The sequence below is a fragment of the Orycteropus afer genome, unplaced genomic scaffold, assembly GCF_000298275.1.
Source record: "Orycteropus afer afer isolate SDZICR_OR568_19922 unplaced genomic scaffold, OryAfe1.0 scaffold00330, whole genome shotgun sequence".
Classification (NCBI taxonomy): domain Eukaryota; kingdom Metazoa; phylum Chordata; class Mammalia; order Tubulidentata; family Orycteropodidae; genus Orycteropus; species Orycteropus afer.
Window position 1 is genome coordinate 2,814,890 of NW_006921917.1, and position 18,448 is coordinate 2,833,337.

The 18,448-nt window shown below is 46.1% G+C and overlaps 2 protein-coding genes across 2 annotated transcripts in view; both read left to right on the plus strand.

Annotated features, from left to right (window-relative positions):
• FXR2 (FMR1 autosomal homolog 2) overlaps positions 1-13,695 on the plus strand; it is a 14,135-nt gene extending 440 nt beyond the window's left edge. Inside the window, exons 2-17 of the mRNA XM_007952260.2 lie at positions 5,483-5,535; positions 5,893-5,986; positions 6,384-6,455; positions 6,567-6,715; positions 6,917-7,010; positions 7,484-7,600; positions 10,432-10,602; positions 10,810-10,888; positions 11,235-11,344; positions 11,581-11,667; positions 11,964-12,186; positions 12,394-12,591; positions 12,689-12,889; positions 12,981-13,076; positions 13,210-13,310; positions 13,600-13,695. Coding sequence (XP_007950451.1) covers positions 5,483-5,535; positions 5,893-5,986; positions 6,384-6,455; positions 6,567-6,715; positions 6,917-7,010; positions 7,484-7,600; positions 10,432-10,602; positions 10,810-10,888; positions 11,235-11,344; positions 11,581-11,667; positions 11,964-12,186; positions 12,394-12,591; positions 12,689-12,889; positions 12,981-13,076; positions 13,210-13,310; positions 13,600-13,695 — 1,941 coding nt within the window. The remainder of the gene's footprint in view (positions 1-5,482; positions 5,536-5,892; positions 5,987-6,383; positions 6,456-6,566; positions 6,716-6,916; positions 7,011-7,483; positions 7,601-10,431; positions 10,603-10,809; positions 10,889-11,234; positions 11,345-11,580; positions 11,668-11,963; positions 12,187-12,393; positions 12,592-12,688; positions 12,890-12,980; positions 13,077-13,209; positions 13,311-13,599) is intronic.
• A 2,396-nt stretch (positions 13,696-16,091) lies between these two features.
• Positions 16,092-17,665, plus strand: SOX15 (SRY-box transcription factor 15). Its single transcript, XM_007952262.1, has 2 exons — positions 16,092-16,624; positions 17,494-17,665. The coding sequence occupies exons 1-2, from the start codon at positions 16,092-16,094 to the stop codon at positions 17,663-17,665; spliced, it is 705 nt and encodes a 234-aa protein (XP_007950453.1).
• Positions 17,666-18,448: the final 783 nt, after the last annotated feature.

Genomic DNA, 18,448 nt, shown 5'->3' on the forward strand with positions numbered 1-18,448 from the left:
ATAGTGGAAGACATACCTTAGACCTTAGGATATTTTCCCATAATCTGAGCACGTGTAGAATTCTCTTTATTCTCTCACATTACCCCTGTGGGAAGGATGTCCCATATTAGATCCTTTCATCTTTCTCAGAGAGACCTCTGCCCACTGGCTCTGGGAGACTCAACCCACTTTCACCTTATCCTGTTCCCAATCCAAGGAGAAATGATCAAAATTCATTTATGACATTTGGCATCTTTGACCTCAGGAACTCTAGGTTATTCTAATCAAGTTGCCTCCCAGTCACAAGGTGGCATCTTTTCCCAAGTCTCTCATCCCACCCCTTTATCCTAGAGCAGCTAGTCTCCTGTTCTACCCAGGGATGAACTTGGATTAGTTATCTCACTTTGACCTCAGATGTTTAGATCATTCATACAGTTTCTCCATCTTGAGGAGCATGAAAACTTCGTATTTTTGAATGTTAAAGGGGGATCTTATGAGGATCCCTTCTGTTTATCCTCTTAAGGATTTCAACTTTAGAAGATTTCTGGCCAGCTCTCCCAATTTGGGAATCTGATAGTAGTGCTTTTTGGAAGATGGGGACTAGCTTTCAAAGAACCTTGCTTATTTCAACTCCTTCCTCTCCTTCCAGGATATGATTCTGTAGAACTTAGTGTACTATCCCTTTATCTCCTCTAAATTTTCAGTTTTCCCTATTTAGATTAAACCAGAGGGGGACCCTTCTTGCCTCCCAAGAATTTTTCTTTGTGTGACTACTGTTATTCTGACCTCTTTGGACTTTATATCTGGAACTGTCCCAGAGACTTTCCTGATCCTGTCTCAGTCTTTCATTTCACCCTGAGGAGCTGGGGAAGAGATATCTTTTAATGACATCACTTGTGAAAAGAGCCCCCTTTCCTCCACTTTCCCTCAGGTCTTTTCTCTGACAACAGACCTGTCCACCTTCATGCTTTTGGAAATGACTTTCTCCAACTTCTCTGTGAAGCCATGTCTTTTTACTGGAAAGGGTCTCATGTTTGCCCTTGAGTGGTTTCTGCTTCAAATTCATTAAGTTCAGTGTGGTCCTTTTGTACCCACTCTAAATGCTTCTCCATTTCTGCCTTATTCCCCTCACCATATTTCTTTCTACTCCTGTTTGTCTCTTAACTTACTCTCTCAATTCAGATATTTCATTTTTTTCCTAATGTTTCTGCACTTTTATGTTATCCTCAGGAACAACTTTATTCCACGTCTAACTGAATGAAGCTCTGGCTGATCTCTTCTGTCATTTTTCTGGCATACTCTTGGGACTTTTTCTTCAAGCCTGCCCTCTTAGCATTTCTGTCTTCTTTGGCTAAAAGTGTCTGATACTCTTCTAGTCTTGATACTTGCCTCTTAGATGTTTTCCCCTGAATTTGTGTCACCTTTGCCGAAATACCCTTCCTCATAAGATATTAGCCTTACTTCCCCTAGTATCCTTCATCTGGGTCCATCCCACCCTCAAACTCTGGTTTCAAGAAAAGTGACTCTTAATTGAGTCTGAGATCAAGATACGATATCTGTCTGTGTTCTAGGAAGCAAGAGAGCCAAGCACAGCTGGAAAAGATTGGTATCCAGTTCAGATTAACTGTATGATACTGTTGGAAAGGGAGGTATTTTGCATTCCACATAGAAGTGTCCAACAGAGAGTCTCTAAATCTTAACCGTTTATCCTGTGGCCATGGCAGTGACAGACTTTTGAGTGAATTGGGGACAGGATACTTTGATTCAAAGAGTAGGATTTGGAGTTGAGCTGATAGCTAGGTAATACAGATTTTGTGTCCTGGCCACTTTAACATTTTCTGCCCCATGCCTCAGTTAAAAACAACAAATCCCTAAATTCAGACTAATCTTTCCTCATTTCTCAGTGCCATATAGATAGTTATCCATTCTGACCTTGCTACTGATTTAAAATTCATGACTCAGCAAACTTAGGTGTGGGTCAAGGAGTATTTACACTGTTTCTAGAGCTATAAATCTGAGAAGGTCCCCTTTTCCTCTCTCAGAATTGGGTCCTGTGTTTTGATTCTCATCTAAGATACAACTGCAAATTTCAGATCTAGGATCTAAGTTATAGTTATCCCACCAACCTTTCTATTCTGTCAGAACTTAATGTATTTTTTTCTTTAGTTGTACCCTCCCAAATAAAATACTTACTCATCTTCCAGGGCACAATCACTCAGCTTTCCAGATCTTGCTTTGATATCTTAATTCTTGTTCCTTTTTTAAAGAATATGGCATCCTGAGCATCCACAGATGGTTTTCACCTAGATCTTCCCTACGTTTCTCCTAGAATTTCTTCCTTTCAAAAAGTTTTTGTGGTAAAATGTATGTAATAAAACATTTGTCATTTCAACTTTTTTTTTTTTTTTTCTCTTGGTTGAGAGTTAAGCTGTGGACTGAGATCAATTCCAGGCCCAAAGGGTGACTCGGGGCCATAGTCTCGGGGATTTCACCAGTCTCTGTCAGACCAGTAAGCCTGGTCTTTTTTTATGAATTGTGTTGTGTTCCACATTCTTCTCCCACTCTATACAGATTCTCACATTTTGATCCTTTTCTGAGTGGCTGGTATTGGTAGCCAGGTACCATCTAGTTTTTCTGGCCTCAGGGTCATGTAGGATGAGGTTCTCATGGTCCATTAGTCCATTTTTAGGTGTACATTTTCCCATCTTTCTTTTGAGATCTCAGGACTACAATATAAGTTGAAAGTGGTAACTAATTTTCTATCTTCTGATTTGAAGAAACACCAAATGGGAAGAACCTAGGACTGTCCCCCTCTGCCTATTCCTAGGCTCCAGAAGCCAAAGTCAGGATATTCCATGACCACTGAACCAAGTCATCCTCTGATGTCCAGTTTTTGGCTTTCTAACAGATTTGTTTACCTGTTCATCCTACCAAGAACATGGACTGAACAGAGCTAGGAGCTCACTTGCTACCACTGGGTATCCTTGGAGAAAAAACTAGTGTCTGGAGTGATGTAGGTGGAATTAAGGAACAGTAATTGGATTAAAATGTGAAGGTGGAGAAAGCTCCTTTTGGAGACTACTGCAAAGAAAAAGACACTGTAGGTATAAAGACAAGTGATGGTTGAACTACTGAGAAATGGTGGGGATAACTGTATTCTGAACTCTGCATTCCTGCCTTACTAGAAAAACCAGAGTAATATTGATACCTCACTTTGAGGGCCAGTCTTACAATTAAAGGAGAATTGGATTAAAGCTTTTGTGAATGAATATATCTAGGAGTGGGAGTCTCTTCACAAAAAAGTGCTTCTCTTCTCCATATGTCTCTTTTCCTTTTCCTTCTATTTCATCCCTAAAATGTTTTGAGAATAGCTAACTATTGGTAAACTGTTTCTAAAGCTTGGAGATGAGATGTTTGAGGTAAAGAATTGGATAAAGACAGATGAAGAAGCTGCTTGAATTGTTTGTAGAAATCTAGACAAACCTTTATAAAGGGGGACAGAAGAGGGAAGGGATAAAGTATTAGTGGTTGTGGGAGGAGGACACTTAAGAAGCAGCTAAGGGAAGAAATCGAAAGAAGGACTCAGGAAAATAGTAAGGAGTTTTATGTGTTGGAAATGTTGAGAACAGAAGGATGGGTACTGAATCTGAATGAAGAGTAGAAAAAACATTCCTGGGGAAGAGAATGGCAGAGAGCAATAAAGCATGAGTAAGAAAGAGACCAGGAAGTACTAGGAGTACTGATGTGTTGGGCAGTGGTAAAGTCTAAGAAGGAACTGGTCTTTTATAACAAAGTCCTCTATCCTTAAAGAAGAGAAAGATGGTTTATAACAAGAGTCAAACTTAGTTTAATTTCTTAGTTTCCCAACTTAAGGAAAACAGTATAGTAATTGTCTGTGACTGACCAATGCTGTGAGGGGAAAGTTATGAAAGTGTTCTTGAGGTCCTTTTAGATGTTTTCTCTCCTAAGCTCAGTTTTTATGCCTAGTTGAAAAGCTTAAGAACAGTTCCTGTGTATTGAAACCCCTCATTAAAAAAAAAAAAAAATCCATTTTATTGAGGTGTAAGTGACATACAGTGAAGTATACATATTAAAAATGTACAATTTGGTAAGGTTTGACATATGTATAGAATTGTGAAACCATCACCATAATTAGGAAAATGGACATTTCCATCATTCCCAAAAGTCCCCCACCAGCCACTGATCCGCTTTCTGTTGCCTTTCTTGATTTTTGACAAAGGTAAAAGACAGTTTTACAGTAGTGCTGTAAAAACTGGATACCTGTTTATAAAAATGAACTTTGATCCATATCTCTTACCATATACAAAATTTAACTTAAAATGGATCATAGACCTAAATGTAAAAGAAAGCCGTTAAACTTCTAGGAGAAAACTTTTGTGGCCTTGGATTAGGCAAAGATTTCTTAGATAAGAAACCAAAAGCACAATCCATAAAAGAACATATTGATAAGTTGGACTTTGTCAAAATTGGAAACCCCTCATTTTGAGTAAGTAAAACAAAGAATGTATGAAAATTGAGAGCATAAGGTTGAGCGCCTGCGCCACCTCAGGCTGGCCCATCTCTTCAGTCATTCCTGTTCTCCTTTGTCATGATCTCACGATTAACGAAAAATCTCAACACACTGCCATCGAGTCGGATCCGACTCATAGTGACCCCTCCTTGGGTTTCTGAGGTGGTGTCTCTACGGAAGTAGATTGCCCAATCTTCCTTCCAAGCAGTGGCTGGTAGGTTTGAACCGCCAGCCTTCTGATTAGCAGTCAAATGCCTTAGGCACTATGCTACCAGAGCCCCTGATCTCATGATTGAGGTCTTCTGTATATTTTATTGTCCTTTTCAAGTTCTCTGGTGGTGGTCTTCCAGCATGCAGAAGTCTGATATCTCTTAAGTCCTGATTTTTCCATCTGTAGATTGTGTTATCATTTAGAACTTCTTCCTTTCTTTGGACTCAGGATTCAGAGCACCAAGTTTACTAAGATCTCTTGCTATATTGGGGAGCTAGACCCTTCTCTCTCTTGGCAGCTCCTGATGTCCTCTAGGTGTTCCAGGACAGCCTCACTGTCTCATGGGATATTCTTAGCCTTGCTGAATGCTGCTGGTATTTTAATTGAACTCTGGCAGGCTGCTTAGCACAACAGGAGGCAGACAGATAGGGAGGCCCCTGTAGGAGCCAGAGTAGACCCCCCCAAATTTCCAGAGTATTTTGATGCAAGTTCTGCTTCCCTTTCTACTTAATTCTTATCCCATTTTATTTATTTATTCATTTTCTTCACATCTCTTTCCGTGCCATTGTCATTTCCCTTCTCTCCACCTCAACATTCATACTCTTCTTTCCACAATCCAGCCTTTCTGGCCCTGTCTGCAAATTGCTTGTGTCCCCATCTAAAACTCTAGTTTTCCAAATGTCTTTGTCCCTTGATGGCTGAGGTAGTGATAAATAATCTGCTTTTTTTTTCCCTCCCCCTTTTTCTAAAATCCATTCTAGGGCTTTGTGAAGGATGTCCATGAAGACTCTGTCACCATCTTCTTTGAAAACAAGTAAGACCATAGGAATAGAGAATCCAGTATACTAGGTCCTAGAAGGAGAGTGGAGAAGAGGGGGTGGCTGAGTCCTATGAAGCACGTAATAGGTAGAAGAAAGCTGAAGGTAGACAATTTATGAGGATCCCAGGAGAGGAAAGGGCCTGGGAAGTTGGTGAGGATGAGGGGTATTTTACCCAGTCTCTAGATTCCAGCAAAAGAAGGAAGATGCCTCCATGGTGGTAGGCCTGGGCTTTAGCCTCTAATCATTATCAGGGAAAGTAGAAATTGTCTAGCTGAGGCAGTAACATCTTCCTGAAGAAATGGACAATCATATTAATCTGATGAGCTTTCATATCACTGTTGTTCTTGCAGCTGGCAAAGTGAGAGACAGATTCCTTTTGGGGATGTCCGGCTACCACCTCCAGCTGACTATAATAAGGAGATCACGGAAGGGGATGAGGTAGAGGTAAGGCCATGGATCTCACCCTTTCTAAATGCCACTTTGCCCAGGATTTTACATCTCCCTTATCCTGAAACCAGGATCCTAGGCGCCTCTCTGGTTGGTTCACACTTCTCTTTTTCCTAATTAAATTATAAAACTAACAGTACAGCTTGTGAAAAATAAAGTCCAAATCTATTATTTTGTAACCAACCAACCCTCAATTTCAGGGAATTCACTTTTCTTCCATTTATGATAATGGCATCTAGAATCCAGTAGCTTCTGATTTTTAATTACCAGCCCCATTCTCTGGTTTCCTTTATCCTGGGTTTAGAGAGTGTCCCACATGTCTTAATGCTTATCCCATTCTTGATGTTTTTGGATGGTCCTCAGTATCTTTTTTTTATTTTCAACTTCTCCTCAGGTCTATTCTCGAGCCAATGAGCAGGAACCCTGTGGCTGGTGGCTGGCCCGGGTGCGGATGATGAAAGGAGACGTGAGTAACTGTGAAAGCCTTTGGAGAACTATTGTAGCAAATCTTTTGGTAATAGAAAGGTAGGAGATTAAAGCTCAGATCACTTACAACTTCTTTCTTTTCCTTTGCCAGTTCTATGTCATTGAATATGCTGCCTGTGATGCCACTTACAACGAGATTGTCACCCTAGAGCGGCTTCGACCAGTCAACCCCAATCCCCTTGCAACCAAAGGCAGCTTCTTCAAGGTTACCATGGCTGTTCCTGAGGATCTGAGAGAGGCGTGAGTTTTAGGATGTTGGGAACTTCGACGTTCTTTATTGTCCCCTTCATAGTTTCAATCTCTCTCCTTCTTGCTCAATATACTAAAGTTCCTGCGTTTTCCCTGTCCCTGTTCTTTTCCTGCAGCCCCTCCTCTTATTTCCTTAGCGTTTTTCCTTTGAACCTTCCACTGCCTTCTGAGCACTTTACTCTTTCTCTGCAGCTGCTCCAACGAAAATGTCCATAAAGAGTTCAAAAAAGCTTTGGGAGCTAACTGCATCTTTCTCAACATCACAAATAGTGAGCTGTTCATTCTGGTAAGCTCTGACTGAATTTCACACAAGCCCCTTCAACAGTTTTTCATTTTCCCCTTTAACCTTTTTAGAAAAGGAGGAGCTAAAAGGTACTTACTATTTATTTGTCAGAAAGAACTTTATTGCTCCTGATCCCTGTTGGCCCAGGTATCCCTACCTTTGTTTGGATTCCCTCTCAAGTATCACCTTAATTTTTGTATTACTTGGTAGTCATATTACAGTCTGGATGGAGAACCCGCCCTTAGATATTTGGACTCTCAAAAATAGACTATACAGCTCTCCTCTTGTGCTTATTCCTTGCTTGACCCCTAAAACCACTTCCCTTAGGCACCCAGATAGTAGGCCCTTGTGAGACTCACAGTGGTTTTCCTCTTCCCTGGCTTCATTTCTTAACTCACACCCTTGATTCCCAGACCATGGCTTCTCCCCCAGTGTGTGTTCAAAGCAGTTTGATTTATCAGTTGTTTTCTTCCCAGTCAACCACTGAAGCCCCTGTGAAGCGAGCATCTCTACTGGGTGATATGCATTTCCGGAGTCTGCGCACCAAATTGCTACTTATGTCTCGCAATGAAGAGGCTACTAAGCACCTAGAGGTGAATTTTGCTCTACTTACTGCTGGATGATACTGTTGTTCTCCCTCTTCTTGCCCCATCTTTCATCCATACTCTTGTGTTTATTAAACAGTCTAAAATCTTTTGGGGCCATTATATCTGGTTGGTATTATTTTTCAGATGGCAGCGCTCCTTCATGTTACATTGTCATTGTTTTCAACTTTTGTTAGCCATAGGACCCTTTCTTTGATCAGGTGATAATTTTATTTGGAAACACAATTCACAAAGCAGATCAAGGTGAAGGCCATCCTTCTTCCACTTTAAAATAGCAGTTGTTTTAAGGTGGCAGGGGGATGGCTCTTACCTCCCTTGTTGTTGTTGTTGTTGTTGTTACGTGCTGTCGAGTCAGACCCAACTCATAGCAACCCCTCCTTGGGTTGCCGAGGCAGTATCGCTACAGACGTAGATTGCCCAACCTTCCTTCCAAGGAGTTGCTGGTGGGTTTGAACCACCAGCCTTCTGGTTAGCAGTCAAGTGCCATAGGCACTACACTACCAGAGCTCCCTTAACTGCTTTAGTACCCCTAAATCACCTCTGGAAATTAAAGGCTTTGTGGGGTTTGAGAACCATTTGTATACTGGAAAGACCACCATTAGAGTTGGAATCCTAAGTTTTGCTTTGTTAAATAATTTAACTTTTGGAAAATCTTACCTTCTTCATCCATGGCAATGTAATAGTTAGACTAGAAATTTCTATTGAAAGTCTTTTTGTGTTCTGAGATTCTATAATTGGTTATTTTCTCTAGGTTTATACCATTCTGAATGAGTAGGGGTTGGTTGTGTATATATGTTTGAACATCCATTTCCATTTAGCAAGTGAATCAGTCTGTTTCTGGTGCTTTTCTCTGAGCCTATGCAAATTCTGGATCATGGTAATCTTTCACTTCTCCAGAGATGCTGCTCAGTGCACTGGCAGTTAAAAATTCACCATTATCTCCAGATGATACAAACTATACCTGCCCCAGTTCCCAGTAAGCAGATTGCTTAATGACAAAGGTCATCAACTCACTTGTACAATACAGTCATACAACTTGGCTGTATTGATTGTGTGGCAAAGTGTACCAGATTTTAAGAATAGAGATGTATCTTCTTTTTTAAAAAAGTCTTAATCTTTTAGCTTCTTTTGTTTCATTAAAAAGAAAAAAAAATACACATTTAATAGATATAAATAATTGCTATAAAGTATGTATAAAGGGTAAAGAATAATACAACAGACCCCTTTGTAACTCATCTGGTTGTTTAAGAAATAAACATTATTTTTACCTTTGTTTTTAACCCCTTTGCAAACATTTGCAAATCATTATAGGTTTTTCCCCTCTCCCTCAACTTAGTTATTTTGACTACTCAGCTTAACCGCACCCCCCATTTTCTCTTCTTGCCTATTATAAATGCTTGTTGTAATTCAACCCCATCTATCATGGAAGTCGGAAGGAGTGGATTGCAATCTGCGTCTGTCCTCAGATTCCTATTTGGTGTTTCTTACCTAGGACTCACTTTCCAGAAACTTTCACATCTTCCTGTCCCTGAGCCCAGGGAGCCTCTTGGGAATGGCTGAGAAATGAAGTGAATCTGTGGTGTTTCAGAGGCTTGCTTTCAGTTTTTTTTTCCTTTTCTTTTTGAACATTTTATTGTGTTTTGGGTGAAAGTTTACTCAGCAAATTAGTTGCACATTGAACAGTTTATATACAGTTTGTTCCGTGTCTCAACTCTCTCCCTGTTTCCACTCTGCCTTCCCCATTTCTGTCCTATCCTTCTAGTTTTCCTGCCCCTCCTTGCCTTATCACCTTTGCTTTTGGGCAAATGTTGCCCATTTGGTTTCATACAGTTGATTGTTCTAAGGAGCACATTCCTTCCAGGTTATGTTTACTTTATAGGTCAGTCATTTGGCTGAAAGGTGACCTCCAGGAGTGGCTTCATATCTTAGGGCAGTAGTCTCCACTCTCTATCAGTCCAGTTAAGTCTGGCCTTTTTTTATGAATTTGAGTTCTGTTCTACACTTCTCTACCATTCTAACTGAACCTTCTATTGTGCCCCTGATCAGAGTGGTCTTTAGTGATAGCCAGGAACCTTCTAGTTCTTCTGGTCTCAGGCTGTGGTTTGTGTGGGCCATTAGTCCTGTGGACTAATTGATTCCTTAAGTCTTTTGTTTCCTCCACTCTCCTTTGCTGTAGATGAGAAGAGACCAATAGTTGTATTTTTCATGGTCACTCGTAAGCTTTTAAGACCCCACGTGCTACTCACAAACTAGATGTAAATGCTTTCTGCTTTTCTTAACCTCTTGTTTTCTACTCAATTTTTTGAAACCTAGGTTTTATTTTGGGAGGAGTTGATACTAGTTTGAATACAGTAATGTTTCTTTACACTTGTGTTTTACCTTGTGGAAAGTACTTTCCTACCAACCTGTTTAATCCCCTTGATAGTCCTGTGAATGAGTTAGCCAGATGTAATCATTTAGCAGATGACAGAACAGGAATAGAGAGTCTGCTTTATTCAGGATCACACAGTTGGACAGTATGAGAGCCCAGTCCAGAACTTTGACGGCTTCTAGCCCAAACCCTGTCCTTATTACCCTCATCCAAGCCATTGGTATTTGGAAGGTAGAGGAGTAGAATTAAAGTCCTTGAATTTTCCACACAGGTCTTAATGGTCAGCAGATACAAGAGTGGTCCTGGCTTCCTTTCTTAAGTTTGCTTTCACACATTGTTCTGTATTTAAGTTATGCAGATAACATAGGGACAGGTGTTCTTAGATTAAGCCCTGCCCTTCTCCCCACTTCTATACCCAGGTGATTCCTGTGATGCTTTTTCCTTTCAGACAAGTAAGCAGCTGGCAGCAGCGTTCCAGGAGGAGTTCACAGTGCGAGAGGACCTAATGGGGCTGGCAATTGGAACTCATGGTGCCAACATCCAGCAGGCTCGAAAAGTACCTGGGGTGACTGCCATTGAGCTGGGTGAAGAGACCTGCACTTTCCGCATCTATGGGGAGGTCAGCAAAAGATACTCATTGTTGGTCTCTGAGGCAATAGAGAAAAGAGAGGCCAAAGTAGAAAGGAAACTTGAGTTGTGTTGACTTCTCTCTCTCAGTTAGATGGCAGCACATTTTCCCAAAGACAGAGTGGGAGTGGCAGGAAGATCATTGTTTGCGATCCAGGTACTCTGTTTCAGTAACTACTCCTTACTCCTCTTCCATTAGACTCCTGAGGCGTGCCGGCAGGCCCGAAGCTACCTTGAGTTTTCTGAGGACTCAGTACAGGTGCCCAGGAACCTGGTTGGTGAGTTGGGTGTGTGTATATATGTATAAGGAAGAACTCATCTGGGGGCCAGATGTGATTATTTCTAAAGTCTAGGCTTCTGGCAGGGGATTGGCACCTCCCTCTGGACTTCGAGTTTCACAAGGACTGAGCAAATAGTCTGTAATAGAATTAATAAAAATGGAAGAATGTATAGCCAAGGATTGTGATATTCCTGTGAAAACTCATCAGAAACCTAGCAGCAGCAGAATGAATTAAATGGAATCCTTGATGGAAAAGGGATGAGTCTGGAAGACTGTTTATGTTATCTCTTTATTCTTTCTTTCCTTTCAAAACAAAAGTCTTAATTCCTCCTTTACCTACTCAGGCAAAGTGATTGGGAAGAACGGGAAAGTGATCCAGGAGATTGTGGATAAATCTGGTGTGGTGAGGGTTCGAGTGGAAGGTGATAATGACAAGAAGAACCCCAGGGAAGAGGTATGGAGAAACTAAGTCTAGAGACTGACTTCCCGGAGTAGGTAGAGTTGTTTTCAAAGTCATTTTCTGAGGGTGGGATTTCTAAGGGATGGAGCATGGAAACTTTGTTTCCCTAGAGGATATAGAGCCCACTGAGTTGGGCGGGCTACTTTAGGAGACAGGGTGGGGCTTATTCTTCTGTTTGACTGCCCTTCCTGACCCATCTTTCCTTCCCTTCCCTTCCCTCTGCTCTCCAGGGAATGGTTCCCTTCATATTTGTTGGCACCCGAGAGAATATCAGCAATGCTCAGGCTCTGTTGGAATATCACCTGTCCTACCTGCAGGTACCAAAGCTAGAAGCCTGGGAGAGGAAAGTCTTAGCCAGGGGACTAAGACTGCTGGTACATAAAGTTAGGAGTTGTGGTTCCCAGTTTGTCTGAGTAGAATAGGAACATGGATGGAGATTAGGGGCATGAGGCTGAACCCCAGAATTTTTCCAGTTAAGCTGATATTTTCCTTCTCCCTACACTTAAATATGTGGGAAATAAGGGCCAGGGTGGAAAAGCAAGAAGAAATGGGACTGTACACTGATCCCATACTTAACTCCTCCTCCTTCCTCTTCTTATCTCCATTCAACCAGGAGGTAGAGCAGCTTCGCTTGGAGAGGCTGCAAATTGATGAGCAGCTCCGCCAGATTGGTCTGGGTTTTCGCCCTCCTGGGAGTGGGAGGGGCAGCGGTAGCAGTGACAAGGCTGGATATACCACTGATGAGAGCTCTTCCTCCTCGCTCCATACTACTCGGACCTATGGAGGCAGCTATGGGGGCCGGGGCCGGGGCCGGAGGACAGGTGGTCCTGCCTATGGTGAGACTGCTGTGGGAGGGGGAGGCAAGGAGTGGTATCAGGCTTGTGGGGCAGGCAAGGTCTAAGTAGAAGGTTGAGTAATGATCATGATGAAGAAGTGATTGGCTGGGGGACTTAAGTGAGTGGGAGAATTCTTCTGGTTTGGGGGCTGTGATGGATCCTGGGGTGGGGTGAGTGGCCCTGATTGCCCCCCACTATGTCTTTTAGGCCCCAGTTCAGACCCATCCACAGCTTCTGAGACGGAGTCAGAGAAGAGAGAGGAGCCCAACCGAGCTGGGCCTGGCGACCGAGATCCCCCAACCCGAGGAGAAGAAAGCCGGAGGCGGCCAATTGGGGGCAGAGGTCGGGGACCACCGCCTGCCGCCCGGCCCACCTCAAAATACAACTCTTCATCCATTAGCTCAGGTACCGGATGGACAGCTGGGTTCATGAATGTGAGCCAAGAGGAAAGTTGAGAGCAGGATGGACATCAGACTCCCAACTTCTTTCTTCCTCTAACCAGTGCTGAAGGATCCAGACAGTAATCCCTACAGCCTATTGGACACATCCGAACCAGAGCCCCCAGTTGATTCAGAGCCTGGGGAACCACCCCCAGCAAGTGCCAGGCGCCGTCGTTCCCGCCGCCGCCGCACTGACGAAGATAGGACTGTCATTGATGGAGGCCTAGAATCTGATGGGCCCAACATGACAGAGAATGGCCTGGGTGAGGAGTGTTCCTGGGCCTGAAAAATTGTAGATGGCAAGAATTGAGGGATGGGAGATTGGGTGCATGACTTACTTTTCTCTGCCCACAGAAGATGAGTCAAGACCCCAGCGTCGTAACCGGAGCCGCCGTCGGCGTAACCGTGGTAATCGGACTGATGGTTCTATCAGTGGAGACCGTCAGCCAGGTGAGCTAATACTGGGTACTAGAAGAATCCTTCCTCAGAGCTGAGAGTGGGATGCATCATTCTCTCTGGAAATCAGGGGTTGGGCTTGATACCTGGGTTTCTTTTCCAACTCTTCACCCTCTGCCTTCCCCAGTGACCGTGGCTGACTATATCTCACGCGCAGAGTCACAGAGCCGCCAGCGGCCAGCCCTGGAACGCACTAAACCCTCAGAGGATTCTCTTATAGGACAGAAGGTAGGCAGGCAAGATGTCACCCTTTTCTCGTTTTTGTTTTGGGCTTTGGGCGGGGGGGAAGGAATCTCTTGTGGAATCGCAGAGATGGCTATGTCTGATGGAGTTTAGATTGTATATGAAATAGTTGTCGAGAGAAAAGTTTGGTTCAGATTTTCTGGGTCCCAGTAAGAGTGACTAACAGAATCTAATAACCAGATGCCGAGAGGGCTTAGGTGGTAGGACATGTCATGCGCCTGAATTTCTACTTACAGCTTTCTTCTCTCCATTTTCTTTTCCACTTCCCCCTCAGGGTGACTCTGTCAGCAAGCTTCCTAAGGGCCCCTCGGAGAATGGGGAGCTCTCTACCCCCCTGGAGTTGGGTAGTTTGGTGAATGGGGTTTCATAAAACCTCCAGCTCGCATCCCTCCCTTCTCCATCTCGCTTGCTGCCCAACACCATGGCCCTCACAGGCCCGACTGACCTGCGCTGGAGCTGCTCTTATCTAGGGGGGTGGGGGGTGGCACAGCAGCTTGGGTCCCCCCAACCTCCAGGAGCTAGTGGAGGGGTGTGTAACAGGGTCATACCCTCCTCCCTATTGTCCACCCTACCCCCAGGGTGAGGGGAGCCTCTCTCCTTCCCCATCAGACTGGATGTGCCTTTATCCTCTAATGCCCCAATATCTCTCTGAACACCCCTATTCTCTGCCTGTTGGTGGGGGGTGCTCCTTGATCCACCCATATTTGACAGTTCAGGGGGGCTCCCCTGCTATCCCTCCTCCCATCCTGTACCGCCCATTTCTGGGGCCTCATCACTGTGGAAGACGGGGATAGTAAGGGTGTAAGTGGGTGGGAGGCATGGGGAAGGTTTTGGAGTAGAACCAGGGGTGTGTATGAAGGGGGGTGACAAGGTCCCCTAGGGGGAGGGGGGACCAACCTTGTCTGGTGGATGAGAAGGCGTATTTATTTTTCACTGTACAGTATTTAAAAAGAGAATAAAAAAATCCAAATGGCTTCCTGGCTTGGGTGCCTTACTTATCTGTAATTTGGCCAGCACTTTGTTTCTCTAGGACTGACTTGCTTGGCCCCTGACTTGTTTCCTATTCCTCCACATCTGGCTTCTTGTTATTCCCTGGTGTCCGAAAGATGGTCTGTCTGCTGGGAATTTCTGACATTCCTAAACTCCCCAGGCTCAGGTACCCTCTCGATTCAGAGGAAGGTGGCTTCTGCTTTGCTTCCCCTCCCCCTAGAGTGCTGGTAGAGGGCTTTGGGCCACTCCTATACCCTGAGTCACAGCATGGGCTAGGTAGGGCTGTTCAAAGCTGGAGCTGTTCCTGCTAAAAGTTGAGAGCCAAAGCAGACTGCTAAATCCGATTACCTGAAGCCTGCGGCTTGGGTTGGGCCTTGGGCAGAGTGGGATCCAGGTTCCCTCACGACAGCACCTGGAACCCAGGCATCCAGCCCTCGTTCCCTGCTGGTTCTCTGGATTCTGGCTTTTTCCTCCAGTACCCACATCATCTACCTGTCAGCTCTTGGGAGTTGTCCGGGGTTTATGGCTTGCTCTCTCCAGACAACAAGGCTTGGAGGTAGAAACTTGGCCATAATTGGTTGTCTTGGTGATGGAGAAACCTAGGTCTGGGGGCTGGAGCCAGGAGGGCTTGAGTTTTCTCACCTGGAGAGGGGAGTTGGCTCACCTCCCAGGCACCTGCTGGGATGACTCAGAAAAGAAAAATGGTCTACCTCCCCCTCATTGCCTGACTCTAGCCCCAGGGGCAGGTTGGAGATTTGAGGAACCTTAGGCACAAATGGGGTTGGAGTGGGGGTAGGTGTTCCCCAGTTCTTTCTTGCACAATTCAGACCCTGATGGCATTTGGTCCCAAATTATCTTCCTCTGGGCTTGATCTCAACTGTGGGAAGAAATGGACTTTAAACTGCCAATGCTTCAGAAGGGAGAAAGATGCCCTGGTTAAGCGCTCAGCTGCTAACCAAGAAACGGCAGTTTGAACCCATCAGCTACTCCAAGGGAGAAAGATGTGGTGGTCTGCTTTCATAAAATATCACAAGCCTTGGAAACCCAATTCTCTGTTCTATAGGGTTGCTGTGAGTCAGAAGCGACTCCACAGCAAAAGGTAAAAAGGGAGGGGAAAACATTCCTGGCGACCAGCGCTGGAAGGCCTGACATCTAGGACTTGGGTGGGGAGAAGGGAGTGGTCCCCTGAGGACAAGTGTTGGGGCTGGGAAGAACAGGACACCTGGGTTTGCCTAGGGGCGGGGGGCGGGGGAATGTTGGCCCCTTAAGGAGGCGCGGTCTTCTGGGAGGGATTGAGGAGGAAGGAGTCTTTAAAAAGCTGTTCCTGGGTCTGGTTTGCCACAGACCTTGGAGTCCAGAGAGTTGGGGCACCTGGGCTGCGCTACGCACAGCATCAAGAACTCAGACCCAGGAAGGGAAGGTTTATCGCCTCCACCGAAGGTAGGTAGGTCGGGTCGCCAGCAGCGAGTAAGGAAAGGAGGGTGTGACTGGGAGGCCCGAGAGGCAAGAAGACAAGGAGAGCACCACCTCTCCAGTACCGGGGTAGCAGACAGTGAATTCTGCTCTTCAGAGTGTGCCGATTGGTTGGGAACAGGGGTTCCATTTTAACGAATCTGGACTTGTGTGGACTTTTTAAGGACACGAATTTCTCCGTGAAGAATCCAGACTAAGAAGACATTTCCATTTTAAGGATACTGGATTTTGGGATCAACGGTTCACTTTGGAGGAGAGGGCGTTCAGGACGCCCTCCTAAAGCCTAGCCCGCCCCCCCCCCCCATGTCGCTACCAGGTTCCTCACAGGGCCAGGCCTGGAGCCTGGAGCCTCCTGCGCCCACGGCCTCCTCCTCCTCATCTTCGGGGTCTCAGGAGCCGGAGGGTGCGGGCAGTCCAGGGCTCTCTGCCGGGCTTCCCTTAGAAAAAGTGAAGCGGCCCATGAACGCGTTCATGGTGTGGAGCTCCGCCCAGCGCCGCCAGATGGCGCAGCAGAACCCAAAGATGCACAACTCCGAGATCTCCAAACGTCTGGGCGCACAGTGGAAGCTGCTCGGCGAGGATGAGAAGCGGCCCTTCGTGGAAGAGGCTAAGCGGCTCCGAGCCCGGCACTTGCGCGACTACCCCGACTACAAGTACCGGCCCCGGCGCAAGACCAAGAGCCCGGGCGCCGGGTCGCCCCACTTCAGCCAGGGAGGCGGCAGCGTGGCTGGCGGCGGGCCCATCTGGGGACCGGGTTATGCGACCACCCAAGGGACCAGAGGCTTCGGGTACCAGCCCCCCAACTATTCAACAGCTTACCTGCCCGGCAGTTATGGGTGAGTGACTGACCGGGCACGGGGCGTGAAGGAGGAGACGCTTATGCTCTCTTCTGGAGCCTGGGTGTTGGCGGGGGATGCCGCTGGAGGGCCTGGCTGGCAGGACCCAGAGACCCAGCGGGTCTGAGTCTGGGGGCAGACGGCTGCAGGTCATGACGAAAGAGCACTGTGTCCCCGGCCCCCCGCCCCAGAGTGTTGGGTGAGGGGTGTGGTGGGTGGGTTCCAGTGGCTTAAGGTTTTCCTAAAGGTCATTTCTATCTCAGTTTGGAAGTGGTAACCTTTCAAGGGCAGATGAAACTTTGGGATGTGACCATGTTCTAGGTATCCATGTGCCCAGTCTACTCCCCCTCTCCCCTATGGCCTGTGTGTGACCCAGCTTCCTCTCTGAGCCTCGAGGCGCAAGAAGAGGCCAAGCCCAACTCTGCCCCTTCCTGGCAGCTGCCCCAAAAAAGGAAAACAGCGGGGTAGCACGCAAACTGCTGGAGCATGCCCGGACATGGCTGTGCCGCACTCAGCGTCCCAGGGTCTGGTTCCGTTCCTGACTCTATCAAGTGGCAGCTGGTGGGCACTGGCAAACTTTTACTTTGGTCCTCTCACAACTGGTCAGACCCACCCCCAACCCTACCCAACACCTCCAACTCGGGCGCTCAAAAACTCACTGCCATTGAGACAATTGTGACTCATAGCGACCCCCACTGGGTTTCCAAGGCAGTTATGGAAGTAGATCGCCCCATTTTCTGAGGAGGGACTGGGGGGTTTGAACTGCCAACCTGCTGGTTCGCTTTCAGAATGCCTCAGGCACTGCGTCCCCAGAGCTCCTTCCTACCCAGGAAAGTGCCCTCTAACCCCGTCTTTCTTTCTTTTTTCAGCTCTTCTCACTGCAAACTTGAGGCCCCTTCTTCATGCTCCCTCCCTCAGAGTGGCCCAATGCTCCAGGGTGAGCTGCTCACCCCCTATAGCTCTCCCTATAGGCCCTCTGGCTCTCCCACCGCATACAGCCCTTCTCTCTCTGGTTCCCCCATGCCCCTAACCCACCTCTAACCCCCATGGACATGGACCACTCAGGAGAAGCCCCACCGTTTGTGTCCAGAAACACTCCTTACCCCTAGGATGGAAACCCTTCCTGTGTTACACCACACACTTCAGAAGGAAGCTGAGGTCCTCCCCAAGCTAAGGGGAATAACACAATACTTTTTTTGGTAGGAAAAACACAGTTTTGTATGATTAAATCATGTCTCTGAGTCTTTATTCCATCTCTACAACCCTCAGTGCAGCAGGAACCAGCGCCATCTCCACTCCCTTCCGCCTGGACCTGCCAGAGCAGGAACCTCCTCACCCCACCCTGGGGCCCTGCCTTAGTCATCCTCTGTCCCCCCTTCTGCCCAGCACTGGGGTCTAGGAAACTGCCAAATTGTGGGAGGGAGGCACCTGGAAGCCTTCTAGTCTCTTCCTGTCCAGCCTCTGTCCTTTGAGGCCAGAAGGAAAGAGGGGGGGTGTGAGGGCAGGGTGACACACTTCTCCAGAATAGGTACGTAGCTGGGAATGTCAGCCAAATGATTAAATGAGTTAATTGTACACGAACAGCACTTATTGACTGTGAAAATGTAAGCTTAAAAAACTCTACCCCCAGCCTTTCCTTTCTCAGGATCTGGGCTCTACCAACTATATATTCCCATTTAAAAAAAAAAAAAAAAAAAAACTGGCTCAAGAAGTTACAATTGTGGAGGAAGGTGGGGTGGGAATGTTTAATCAGAAAAAAAAAAAAAAAACAAAAAACCCAGCAGACCTGGCTCAGATTTGGGGGAGGGCCTGAGGTTGGGTGGA